A 13477-nucleotide genomic window follows, 5' to 3' on the forward strand; every position below is an offset into this window, starting at 1 on the left:
TGTAGTTTTATACAAGCCGGGTAGGTCAAATCCATGTCAACGGAAGGCAATTCCTGTGAGGGATGCAGCTCAAAAGTGTCCTTTAGTCTGAGGGAATTAACACGGTCACTGCCGCAAATGCGTTTTGCGGTTTTGAAATAATGCAGAGATGCGTTCTTTATTTTACTGTTATTACTTATAAATGTCCAGCTGTATGATTACTTCCAGGCTTACATAGAAATGTAGGAGAATTTGGATCCGGTCTGTTAGACGCCCTTGTATATTTTTCCCTGCCTGCATGCATACAGGTCACATGTTGCTCATAAAGCAACCTCTGAAATCGTAACAATGGTTTGTGTTCCAATTAGCATCCAAGGTCCTGCTAAAGGAGGCGAGTTACCTACTTACATTTAAACCCACTTTGTCTACTTCTCCTTTTCTTTTTAATTATTGTTCCTTTGATTGTGTTGTTGGAAAAGAAAATGTGGTTAAATATACCAGTTGTAAGCTGTTGTTTTTTTATTCCCCAGTCTTTAATATTTATATACCTGTATTTAAAGCACAAGGACACAGCATGCCTCCAACAATACACCATTAGTACCTCTAAGTCATTAGTTTAATCTGTGCACAAAGAGAATGTAGAAAGTTTGAAAATGTGGCATTGTCCAACTACTTTGCTATTTTCCTCACACACTCCCTATTGCTCCTTCCTTTAACCTGCTAAAGACGAGGGGATAAACTTAGGTCTCCTCATGTCTAAAGCTGAGAAGGGCTTGTTGGGAAACGGGAGAGGAAAAAAAAATAAATAAAGAGGCAAGAGGTGAAGGGAAGAGAAAAATAGCCAAGAGCTATAGAAGTAACACTGCAGATAGAGATAGGGGGTGAAATAAAGCAGCAGCTGTAATCTATCGCATTCAGTGTGCGGGAATGGGATAATGATAAGACGGGCTAACTAGGCCTTTAAATAAAGCATATTGAGCCCTTGCAGTAGCTTGGGATGCTCTTCATCCTCTCAACACTCCTCCTCCAGGGAACCTCTCCATCTGAGGGAGCAACTGTAATAAATTATCTTTATCTAGAATCCATTGTGCCAAGGATGCTGACTCCTCAGGGACACCGCAAGCTTGTTTGGAACCGCTGCTTTTGTGAAATGCTCTGTGTTTCATGCACTACAGGACAATAATGAATCTAGTATGGACAATGATGGAAAGCCTGAATGCATTACATAAGGCAGTGTGAAGTTTCAGGAGTCAACGTCTCCTTTACCTTACCTGCGTCTCACTTTGTCCTCTGTTGCCCGGTTGTTTAAATTACTTTCTTTATCTTTTCTTCACGCACCTCATCTTTTTCAGTGCATCACTCAAACATTACCATTTTATCCTTTGATATGTTCGCTCTCTTCAACCCAGTATCAGTGGTAATACAGTAATAATACAATACAGGCTGGGGTTAATTCAGCCTAAGTAGAATGGAAAAGAAACTCTTGGGATGAACGGGAAATTTGCATATTTTGGAATAAATTTGAATTTTTTGAAGAGCTGAACTTTAAAAAATCCTCTATGTTTTCCTTGTAGTTGCTCTGCATTCCCTTGTTCATAGTTTAAGAGTAGGGTTTAGGGCTTACAGAGTTTTATATCAGTGTATGAATCATTTGTATTTTTTCGAAAGTACTAGTTGCTGGACAGATAAATAAGACTCTGCCATTATTCATTTCTAAAGTTTCCTTACCATAAGCGCATAAAATAAAATAAATTCTCAACTCTTAAAACACGATTCTATGTGCTTAAATTTAGGTTAACGTCCTTGTTATGTCACAGAGTGTGTATATCAGGAGGGCTCCCATTAGGTTCTAGTGCAAAATAATTTTCCATGCAATTGGACGACTTTTACAGCTAAGCAAACTTTTCAAATATCATTGTTTGAAATTGAAGCTGAAGAAATTGTGTGTGCTCACAGCATAAGAGGTTCATGTGTGTGTATGTGGGTTGTTGGGTTTTTTTGCTCGAAAACAGAACAATCCACTGTTTACTTACCTATGTGTGGCATTACAGCAGGGTGCAATGAGCTGTCTCTCAAGTCTGCATATGGGGGTCAAAGTTTTTACTGTTCCTTTATGCCCTTTTGATAGGTCAATACAAACACAGTTAATAACATTTGATGGCCTTCAGACCCCGATAGAACACAGAAATGTCATGTTGTGCATGATCAAATGGAGGAAAAAGTACTGCTGAATAAAATCTCTTCCAGGATAATAAACGTCTGTCAGTGCTGCCTGAAGGCAAAGCTTTGGCCAACCTGGCCTTTAGGGCGTCACTGAGTGAAATAAGTGTTTGATACTCTATAACCCAGCTAGAATTTTGGCTCCCACAGATTGATTGACTGACTGATTGTAATCTCAATCAATGACAGTCAATTGCAGATACTCTGGATCTCAACTCCTATATAAAGCACACATGTCTACAGGATCAATTTCTTCCATTGCCACATCTTCACTACTGTAGGCAAGACCAAAGAGCTATGAAAGGTAGTCAGGGACAAGATTGTAGAGCTACACCAGGCTGGAATGGCTACAAGACCATCAGCAAGAAGCTTGGTGAGAAAGTGACAGCTGTCAGAGGGATTATCCAGGGATGCAAGAAATGGCCACCGATTGCCCTCAGTCTACAGCTCCATGAAAGATTTTGCATTACAATACGGGACAAAACTATACAGGAGGAGCTTGTTAATGATCTGAAGGCATTTCGGACCACAGTCCCCAAGAACGCCATGTTTGAAGGAAGAGAAATGCTGGGTATTACCCAAAGAACACAAACCACACAGTCAAGCATGGAGGTGGAAATATTATGCTTTGGGGCTGTTTTTCTGCTACAGAATGACTTCTAATTGAGGAGCAAGTGGACAGCGGCCATGTACTATAAAATCTTTGAAGACAACCTCCTTCCCTCAGCCAGAACACTGAAGATGGGTCATGAATGACATGAATGACAAGCAGCAGCCAGTAAACCTAAAGGATTTAGAGAGTTTCAGTAAAAAGGAGTGGGCCAAAAATCCCTCATAAGATGTGTGCAAACCTCATGACCAACTACAAAAACCATCTTACCGCTGTGCTTGCCAAGAACTAAGTCATATTTTGCTTGCATATAAAATAGTTATTTCACTCAATGACATGCAAATCGGTTCATCACTTTTATGTAATGTGTTTTTTCTGGACTTTTTGGTTGATATACTGGCTCTCTCTGTTAAAATAAAACTACTATAAAAATTAGAGACTGTTCATTTCTTTGGAATTGAACAAACTTACAAATTGAGCAGGGGATCAAATAATTATTTTCTCCACTGTAATTTCATAGCAGTAATTGTTGAACGGACACATAGACACAAATACTTCCATACCTGGATGAGCATTATAACCACTTTCATCAGCCATATTCGTTCCTTTTCCCCATCCTTAGTCAGAACCAAACTTTAAATCAATCCTTCCCTTGAATTCAAATCCCAAAGGCCAACCAAAACTTAAAGGTGCCCAGAAAGCCAAGGTTGCAGGAAAGTCACTGGTTGCTCAGGAATGCAGAAAACTCACACACACACAGTCTGTGTGTGCCATCTTTAATTATTTGGGCATGCTGATTGAGCCATATATTTCTAGAAACTGGCCTTTTTTGTTTGTGCATGTTTTTAGTACATTTGCACATTTTTACATTTGAAATTATTTGCAAAAGTATTTAAGTTACAGGCACAGAACGAGTATGAGCTTGACATGGGGACTCCCTGCCTTGGTTTAACAGTATTTTAGAGGACAGTTTTATACCCAAATTGAGGAAGGCTTCAGGAATTACCCCTTTTTTAATTCAAGGGACCAAATATAATTGAACAGGTGATACTTTAGAAAAATTACCAAACTTAACTGTATTTTTTAATTGCTTTCTCTCTATAGTGAAGCACACTGACTTCAATGCGGCTGAACTGACAATTTTCAGCTTTATTCGAAAGATGTTAACATTCACATCAGATGAACAGCGTAGGAACTCCAGTCTGCACTCAGGGCCAGGCTGAAATACTAATTAAGTCCTACAATCTGGAGTCAGCTCAGGCCAGTCTTCACACATTTAAAGCAGGTCACAGGCTGAAAAATGTTTTGAGAGAGTATTTTCTTTTCTATTTTCTGTTTATAGAAATCTTTTATTCTCAATATTACATTGTATCAAAGAAAACCCCACTGCAAATATCTATATCTCAGTGGTATCGTCTTGTTCATTAACATTGTTGATGTGATGTTGACAATGTTTTCAAGCTGAAAGCACACAGTCTGATATGCACTCGTCTTTACCTCAGTTTTGAATCGAAATATTAATAGCGTTTGTCTGTCCTGATAAATCATGAAGGTAATCTAGTCCTAACAAACTGTTAACTTATCCATTTAGTGAAGTGGAAAAAATTACCATCAGTGTTTAATTACTGTAGCTCTTTTCAATATGTCTGCATTTGTAATCAGTGACCAGCAGGCCATTCAGAAGCCTAGGGTATCTGTCTCAAGTCCATCAAGGGCTGAGACACAAACACTTATGCGTCCACTTGCGTGAGTCAGTTTGCAGTCATTAGTTATTGCTAGCACGCCTGCAAACACGGGGAATTATGCCCGGACAAGAGGTCAACCGCTGCACCGCTAAGTTGCCCCACTTATTCATTTCAAATCCAATGTGCATAGATAAAAAACAGAGAAAGGTGTCACTGTCCTATACTGTCTGCAGCTTAAAATACAGCTGTGTGATGCTCTCATACTGCAACACTGAGAGTGTGGACATGATTTGTTAATGCTAACATATTCACAAAGTTTGACAGTGCAACATATGTACTATATACGTGTATGTTTTATGTCTGCACGTGAGAGAGAGGGGAGTTTTTATGACCTCTGTTCAAATTGCTCACTGATCACTGACAGTGATGTGCGGTCAGAGCTGCTGTATTACACCACTGGGACAGGCATCTGTGATCTACACCTTCATTTCCATTCGATGTGACACCGACAATCTTTTCTTCACCATCCACTGCCCACACTGCCCGTATGTGTGAGAGAAAGTGTGGGTGTGTGTGTGTGTGTGTATGTGTGTGTGTGTGTGTGTGTGTGTGTGTGTGTGCGTGTCCTCACTCTGTGCTGCAATCCTGTTTGCCTAGAGGCTCCCTCTCTCTTTCTCTCTGTGAAATAAAGGCAGGTGTTGCTTGCATCACCAGGCCAGACCAAATGCACTGTAAATAGATTTGACACACACAAATAGCAGAGAGGACGATGCAGATTGTGCTTGCGGTATAGAATTCTAATGTCCTTCCAGCATGTGTTATCAGGCACCACTTCGAAGGAATGGAGAGAGTATATTACCCCCTGTGGTGCGTGTATGTGTGGGCAAACCTGCGTGTCACTAGTTCGGTTTTCCATTAGAGAGGGTGCCTTTTTTCCAAGATTGTTCCTTGTGGTCATCATGAAGCCTCTATTTACCAGTCGTCCACCTCTAGAGATAGCCTGTCATTCAGAGTGATTGACAGCCAGTATTTTAAAAGACAGAACTCTCAGTTATAAGCCATATACTACTGCCTGTGTGTGGCTTTTACTCTAGTTCAGTTAAAAATGATGCTGTAAGTAAAGTACAAGAGTTAGTTTTTAAACAGCTGCGCTTGTGAATTCTGACCATTTCTGAAATAGTAGACACTGGTTCTTCAGCAGTCAGTTCCAAGCTTGTTTTTAAATTGCTGTCTGTAGTTGAATGCTGGTTCTACATAGTTTCTAACATTGCGGTTTCAAACAAGGAAGCTCTCTGTCCTCTTTGGTTCAGGTGTGGAATGAAAACACTCCACTTGGAAACAATAGAATGAGAATACAGACCCTTTTGTTATTTGTAAGCAGATATCTTTCCTTTCCTATAAAGTAGAATTTCTTCCTTGGTATTCTAAAGAGCTTGGAAAGAAAAGCATCTGGACTTCTCTAGGTTTCTTGAAGATGTTTCACCTCTCATCTGAGAAGCTTCTTCAGTTCTAAGAGCAATTGGTGGAGAGTCCCAGATTTTAAGCCCTATGGGAGTGTCCCCAAGAGGGTCATGGACCCCCTATTGATCCTCTGCCTAATCACACGAGCAAAGGTGTGAAAATGGGTGTAGGTCACAATCAGCCAAGGTTTCAGGTGAACCCATTGTGAAACCTAGGCTACGTCCACAATAGCCCGGATAGATTTGAAAACGGCGTTTTCGTCTGAAAATGCTCCGCATCCACACTAGTATTTTCAGTCGTTTTCACCGAGTTGTGCGCCCACATTGAAACGGCCAAAAACGCTTACGTTCCAGTCCTGCGCATGCGCAAAAGCGAGTGAGACTTAAGAATTTGAAGAAAAGCTATCTGGAGCATGTACAAACTGATATTAATCTTTTTTAGGGCTGTCAAAATTGAGAGCAATCAAAACAACTGCTGTATAATGCACTCCGCTATCTTTGTTTAATTGGTCACATGACTGCATCACATGACTAAAATGCATCATCATTTCAGAAAGTCTGTTTTCGAGTGTCCACACTGCTACGGGACAGCTCCGTTTTGAAATGTATGGGTTTACGAGAGCGTTTTCAAAACGCTGCTTTTTCCTCAGGGAAAACGCTGTCTTAGTGTGGACGGGAGGCCAAAACGGAGAGAAAACGATGCATTTTCAAATGAAAACTCATTAGTGTGGACGTGGCCCTAGTCTCTTACAGACTCTCCACCAGTTGCTCTTAGAACTGAAGAAACTTCTCGGATGAGAGGTGAAACGTCCCAACTACAACTATTTTATAGTTAGTCATAATTTTAGTAGAAATATTACTCCTCCTATATTCTTATAGATTGAGTAATAATTATTTTGGCGATGACCAAACAGCAGCAAATTAAAGTTCAACGTTTATTAGACTCTGAGTCGCAATGTTGGTGAATCTGTAAAGAGTATTTGTGAGTTTGCAGCAGATCATTTCTCAGGCATAGTCTCACTTTTCAAAATTATATTAAACAATCTTGTCAAAAAGTCCATCGCCCTCTTTCCTAGACATCTTCATCCTGATCATAGCCCTTATGTCCTGATTACTGATCCTTCATCAGGTCCTCAAAGTAGTCCTTCCATCTTCTCAGCACTCTCTTCACTTATTAACACATCATCTCTTCATCTCTGTCCTTAATCACCTTAATCTGCTGCACATCCTTTCCAGCTCAATTTCTCTGCCTAGCCAACCGATGTTCATGAGCTGCATGTGTGAGCTTTGAGTGAAAAGTCTAAATAACTGACAGTTTTAAATGGATTTATTTTATTTATTGACCAAATTTACTTTTTTTTCTTTTTGTTTGTTTTTAGTGGTAATTGACGATAGTGAATATCAAACATATACCTGCTAAACAGAAGTACTTTTTGTACTGTTTAAATCTCCTGTCCCGGTATTTGCCAAAAAACAATAGGCTGTGTTTAAACTGTTGTAAATGACTTGTTGGCCTGTAATCTGTGAAACATATGTCAAACCCATCTCCCTTGAATGATGAAAAGTCATTCTGAGCCACAATCAACATTCCTGTCACAAGGGTAGAATGACTCTGTTTACCGATATAAAAACATTTCACATAAAAAAACACATAGAAACATTAATTTTGGCACAACACTGGCAGCTAACCAGAAGATAGCTGGGAGGGGAAGAGGGCTATAAGGGCATGTTTCATACAGTGGATGGAGTGACGGGGTTTGCATTAAGGCCCAGTGTAAGATAACTAGAGGTTATTTCCAAGTCTAAATCATGAAAGCTACACTAGTCAAGCCCAAGAGTGTGATTGTGGAGATGGAAATGAATATAATGTCTTTATTTATATTGTCTCCTTTTCTCTTTTCACTTCACCCTCCCTCTCTGTTGCCAGGGCATTATTCAGGATGTGAAGCTGATTTTTGCTCCCAACGGCTACATCACACAGTGTCCAAACCTTAACCGTAGTAAGTACCGTGATTACATTCATGCATAGTATTGAGTATTAACAACATGATAGAAAAAAAACTTTTTCCCATTGCTGTGTGCTATTAAAAAAAAAAAAACTGTAATGGGCTGTGTGTCAGCTGGTGGTCACCTCTATGAAAAGCTTTGAGGCTCCGTCTCCTCGGATAAAACCTCTCTCCATTTTTGTCTCCTTCCTCTGCTCTGGCAGCGTGGCTTTATTGTGCTGTATTTCAGATTCAGTGCAGCCTCCTCTTTCTTTGGCTCCTCCATCTGTTTACTGTCAAAAAACAGATTAAGATACAGGGCCACCGCTGCACTACTGTCTCTGTCACTTGATCAATAAGGCAATCACACCTGGGTGCTTTATTGCTGATACTACTAACAGGCTCAATCCTAAGACAAAGAGTCTACAGCTATGTAAAGCTTCCCTTTTGTTTACTGTTGGGTGAACTGTGGCCAAATAAATGTTGTCATTCTAATGATTTCTGTCTTCTCCTCTGTTGATCTCCTATCTAAATGCTTTCCTGTTGCTTTGCTTTTCTTTGTCTCTTCTTTGTTTTGGTGCTTGCTGTTCATCCCTTGAGCCTGTCCCACCTGCAGTGATTTCCTGAGCCTGGTGCAAGGCATCATGGACCTTCAGGAACTACTGGCTAAGATGACCTTGAAGGTACGAGCAAAGAATAACCTCCCACACAGAAAACTGCTATAACTGAGTCACAAGAGAATTAGAACCCTAGGAGAATGTACAGTATGGTGTACCACCGCAGTAAAGAGAGGTTTTTCAGATAAAAGAAACAGCCAATTTGCAAAATGCTGGCAACCATGTCTTAAAGACTTGAATAAAGGTACCAACTAATACCTTTTTCAAGTTGCAATCTGACATGTAAATAAAAAAATAAATGAAAATGAATAAATAACTTCCTTCTTCAGTGCAGCTGGAGAAATCCAGCCCCTTTGATTTTGTTGCCACTTTCACTGAAGCACATTGTTCTGTCTCTTCTGAAGTCAGCGTCTCGTTTTTGTTTAATTTCAGCAACATGGTGCCCAGTAAAGACACAAGTTATTGTTAGGGAAACAAAAAAGAAACCATAATCTGTCTTTAGAAAATATGATTATTCCGTCTGTTATTATTGCGAGCATGAATCGAAGCAGTTTTTAAAAATAAAAATACAAAAGATAATAATGTGCACGGGAAAGGAAACAGAAAACAGACAGTTACTTTGTCCCAAATGGTCGTTCTGTTTTTACAGTTTTCACTTTGAATTCAATTACTCCACAACAATAGAAATAAATGTGAATGCACGCACTTTGTTGAAGCTCCTTGGTCATGCAAATTACCTGTTTATAGAGTAAAAACGTTGATGGTAAACCTCATAGGGACAAAGTTAATCCCACTTAGCAAATGTTCAGCGTCTAAACAAAATTTAGATTTGGTCAAAAAATGAAAGTGAGCTGTCTATAAAATGTGCACCTTTAAAAGAGAAACCAGCAAAGTCATCAAATACCTAACCCAGATCTTTCTTGCTATACGACATTGCTTAGCACCACATCACCATGCCACCAAGTTTATGAATACAATATCTTGAGAACAAGGTGCTGTAGGATTTTTCAAATTGATGCCATTAGTGCATCTCCTAAAATCTCTGACATGTTCAAATGTAGGTCACGTTTTTTTGAAAATCTTATGAACACGATAAATCGAGAAAGATGTCACCTAGGATTTTCAAATTCATACCGTACGAGTTTCAGTCTCAAAATCATCAGAGGTCAACTTTTCTGAAAATCACCTGCTTGGAGGCTGAGGGCAGCAGCACTGGCAGTGTTTTTTGACCAGTAGCATTCATTGGAAGCTATGAGATTATGATTTTGATAATGATCTTTATTTATTGCTTTCCAATGTACTGTTCTTTTTCTTGGTGTTTTACACCCTGGACAAAGGCCTCACACTATGCCACACCTTTACTGTTTTTAGTAGTAGCTAACTGTTTAAGCAGTATAAAGGCTTTCTACATCATGATAGCATGTTTGATATTAGGTTTTTCACACACATAACGGACATGCGAACCAGGGTTCATAAAGGTGTCATGAAATGATGACTGCACTGGTACAATCAGAGGTTACCAGCCAGCATGCATTCAACCTTACAGCCAAAGCATGACCCATTTCTAAGACTGAACATCTGCATAAACGAATGCGTATGAATGTGTACTTGTGTGTGCGTGCACACTGCATGAGTGAGTGATATAAGGTGAGAGTGGATGAAACAAAGACGTCTTGGTGGGTGGTTGAGCTGTAGAGTCATTTTCGGCATAAATAAGGATGAGATGAAGAACATTACCCCACCGCTGCGTCGGTACCTCCTACTTCACATGAGCGCAGCCTAACCTATTGCCACGTGACCTCACTGCACGTACAAGTCGCAGCAGGGAGAATGCAGTCATCTCCACTGCTAAATGGCTGTCTGCCTCTGTGATGTAGAAAATAGAGGAATTCAGCATGAGGTGAATAATTGCTTGGTCCTGAGCGTGTGACATGGAGTGTCAAGGTGGTGTGAGATGACAACGCATTTGCATGCATTACACCTGAGATGGAGCCCGAGGATGTCTTTGTGCCAAAAAGTATACTAGACAAAGCTCAGGACCTTTGTTTTGTGATACCACAGCATGCAGTATCAGTAATGATCCAGTTTTGTTTCCCCATATTTAAAATTTTGATTCACTCCAGTTACTAAAAAGGAAGGAAAAAAAAAAAACGTTTTCTCGGATACATCCAAACTACCCTTTGGCATCCACACATCTATGTCATTTCAGTTCTTGAAGTTGGCAGATATTAGACATCTCTGCATTTTGGGTTGAGTTTTCAAACAGATTCCTTATTTTGTGGAGCAGCATATATATGTTCTTTATTTTATTTATCATAAAGCATCGTGAATGAACCATTCAAGCTAAGATAAATATTCCCTTTAAAACATTTGCTCACATAGATTTAGTAAAAAGTTGACTGCTTGAAGTTGCTTGGGCATTACCGCAGGGCCAGCTTCAAAGCTTCACAGAGGCAACTAAAACAATCCAAATGATGATAATAATATTAATAGGTAACATTTTATAATATGGGCCGTGACTAAGGGAGCAATTGCCCTGTAATTAAAATAAATTTAAGTACATATTTATTGAAATTACAAAGTAGTTATACTTTCATAATACAAATCTATTTGAATATGTTTATTTATATATCTACAAATACTTAAAGGTAAGCATACTAGAATAAGGGGTAATGAGTCAGGTTTTTACTGGGAACAGAAATAATTATACTGTAAGTAAACTGAAGTATATGTAAGTAATTTTACATAGTACATGAGTAAATTTAAGTATTGCGTAACATCAGGTATTTTAAAGAAAAGGAGGCAGAAATTTTTCTGTAAGTAGGTACTTTGTTGTAAGTACTATCTAAGTAACTTTAAGTTGTGCATAACATAATGTATTTTACAGGAAAGAAGAAATAATTACATTGTAAGTTAATTTAATTAGTGTATAAGTACCATTAAATAATAACTATTGCTATAAATATCACTACTAATATTGTTATTAGTAAGCGTAACCCAGTGGTCTGATCCTGCAGTTTTAGAAGATTAAATCCAAAGCATAACTATTTTTTAATATAAATTTCTATAATATATACATGTTCTCTCAGTGTTCTCTCTGTTTACTTCGGCTTCCTCCTACAGTCCAAAGACATCCATGGGGTTAGGTTAATTGGCAGAATAGAATGGCTTTACTATTAATATGAATAATGATCTATGGAAACCCAAAATACAATTCATTAATTTCTTCCTAATTCACTAAAATATGCAGATGAGCCCTTTAGCAAATTAAATACCAGCTTAATGTGGCGAAAATCCTCTTTATTAACCTCTGCAAAGTGGGTTTTTTTCTGTCACTACTGTAATCCCAAGTACTAAAGCATTACCATCACTTGAATTATAGATGCACTGATGCATTGAGTTTCAAACCAAATCCCAATGTGTGTTTGTTTCATTGTTCCAACTAAAATATGATAAGCGCTTAACGACAGACAATTCAGATCTTGATTACAAACAAAATTTAATTAAATGTTCATTGGCCCAAGACTCACTGGTCCCCAGAATATGATAAGATTGAACTTTTACGTGCTTGACATATCTTTCAGACAAGCAGGAATGGCAACAAGTGATGAATGAGGTAAATATCATAATGTGAGGCTTCCGGTGTTTCGACTTTGTGTTTAGCTGGGACTTTTCCTTATTTCACACCTCTCTCAGGCTGTTGTATCCACCATAGGAGATCCATGCCTGTTAACCTGTGACTTCTTTATGCATCGTCACGGCACCATTTGATGCTCACACTGTACAGGAAAGGTATTCCTCTGCGGTGCCTCAAGGCAGCCTCCGAGCCTTTGAAATTGCTTTTCAAACATTTTGTTTTTGGGCTTTGACAGGACATATCTCTACTATTCATAACTCGCACAGCATTCCAGCAGCCAGCTGAGACTTCTCTAAATGAAGTAAAAAGCCTCTGTGACATCCAGCATTTTTTCTTTTTTCCTGAAAAGCGTCTATCATTTCCCAGCTACTCCTGTCTTTTTGACACTGAGACCTGGGCAGCTCTCGGAGGAGTGAAGTGGTGAAAAGGCAGGGTTGCAAACCGTCTAAGTAGACCTTACAATTTCTGAGTGCTCAGATCAGTTGGAGTTTTCAGATTTCTCCAACTTCCCATCTATGAAACAGAATTCAGATTTTGTGTGTGTGCGTGTTTATATTTTGTATTTTTTAGGCGCATGTAATATACACATAAACCCAACAAATTTCAAATAATGACTTAAGGATAGTGGGTTAATGTACAGGTAATCCCAAGCCAAAAAATCGAAAATCTAGGCTAACTGAGTGGAATAAAATATCTCAAAGAGAAAAAAAATCTGATTTTGGTCTACTTCAACCCGTGTGCCTGTCTCTGGGACACTCGTCACCACACAGTTGTCAGTCAAAGATGCTTCACTTGTGTTGAGAGACAGCTGTGAGGAGTGTCAAGCATGAAATAAGCTGAGGAAGAAGGGGCTGATCAGTGTGTAGGAATATAAGAAGGGTGAGGTGGGATCGAAGCTGTTAGTCCTGTCATTTCTCAGTAGATTATAGCCTAAGGTCTCAAGCATGAGCTGAATGATGACGGCTTATTATTCTATGTGCCCTACTAATGAGTGGCTCCCGGCGGAGCACCTCTCGGTGAAAACCATCCAGGGCATGCCAGGGGGATTATGGGGAGGGGATGAGGGGTAAAACCAGCATGCGCACTTAGACTTCTGATTTCGTTTTGTGACTCTGGTGATTCTGTGTACAGCTGAACTATGCTGAGTCTAGGCTGACCCAGCTGGAAGGATGTCATTGCGAGAGGACCTGCAGTGCCAACGGTCTGGTCTACCGGGATAAGGAGCTGTGGGTAGAACCTGAGAACTGCAGGAACTGCGCATGCAAGGTGAGTGCCAACCTCATC

General features: G+C 39.4%; 1 protein-coding gene across 1 annotated transcript in view; it reads left to right on the top strand.

Annotated features, from left to right (window-relative positions):
• Window positions 1–13477, top strand: part of LOC134625773 (protein kinase C-binding protein NELL1-like) — a 280304-nt gene that overhangs the window by 91711 nt on the left and 175116 nt on the right. The window contains exons 6-8 of the mRNA XM_063471060.1: window positions 7882–7954; window positions 8540–8622; window positions 13325–13459. Of these exons, the coding sequence (XP_063327130.1) occupies window positions 7882–7954; window positions 8540–8622; window positions 13325–13459 (291 nt within the window). The remainder of the gene's footprint in view (window positions 1–7881; window positions 7955–8539; window positions 8623–13324; window positions 13460–13477) is intronic.

This window comes from Pelmatolapia mariae, linkage group LG1, assembly GCF_036321145.2.
Source record: "Pelmatolapia mariae isolate MD_Pm_ZW linkage group LG1, Pm_UMD_F_2, whole genome shotgun sequence".
In the NCBI taxonomy this organism is placed as follows: domain Eukaryota; kingdom Metazoa; phylum Chordata; class Actinopteri; order Cichliformes; family Cichlidae; genus Pelmatolapia; species Pelmatolapia mariae.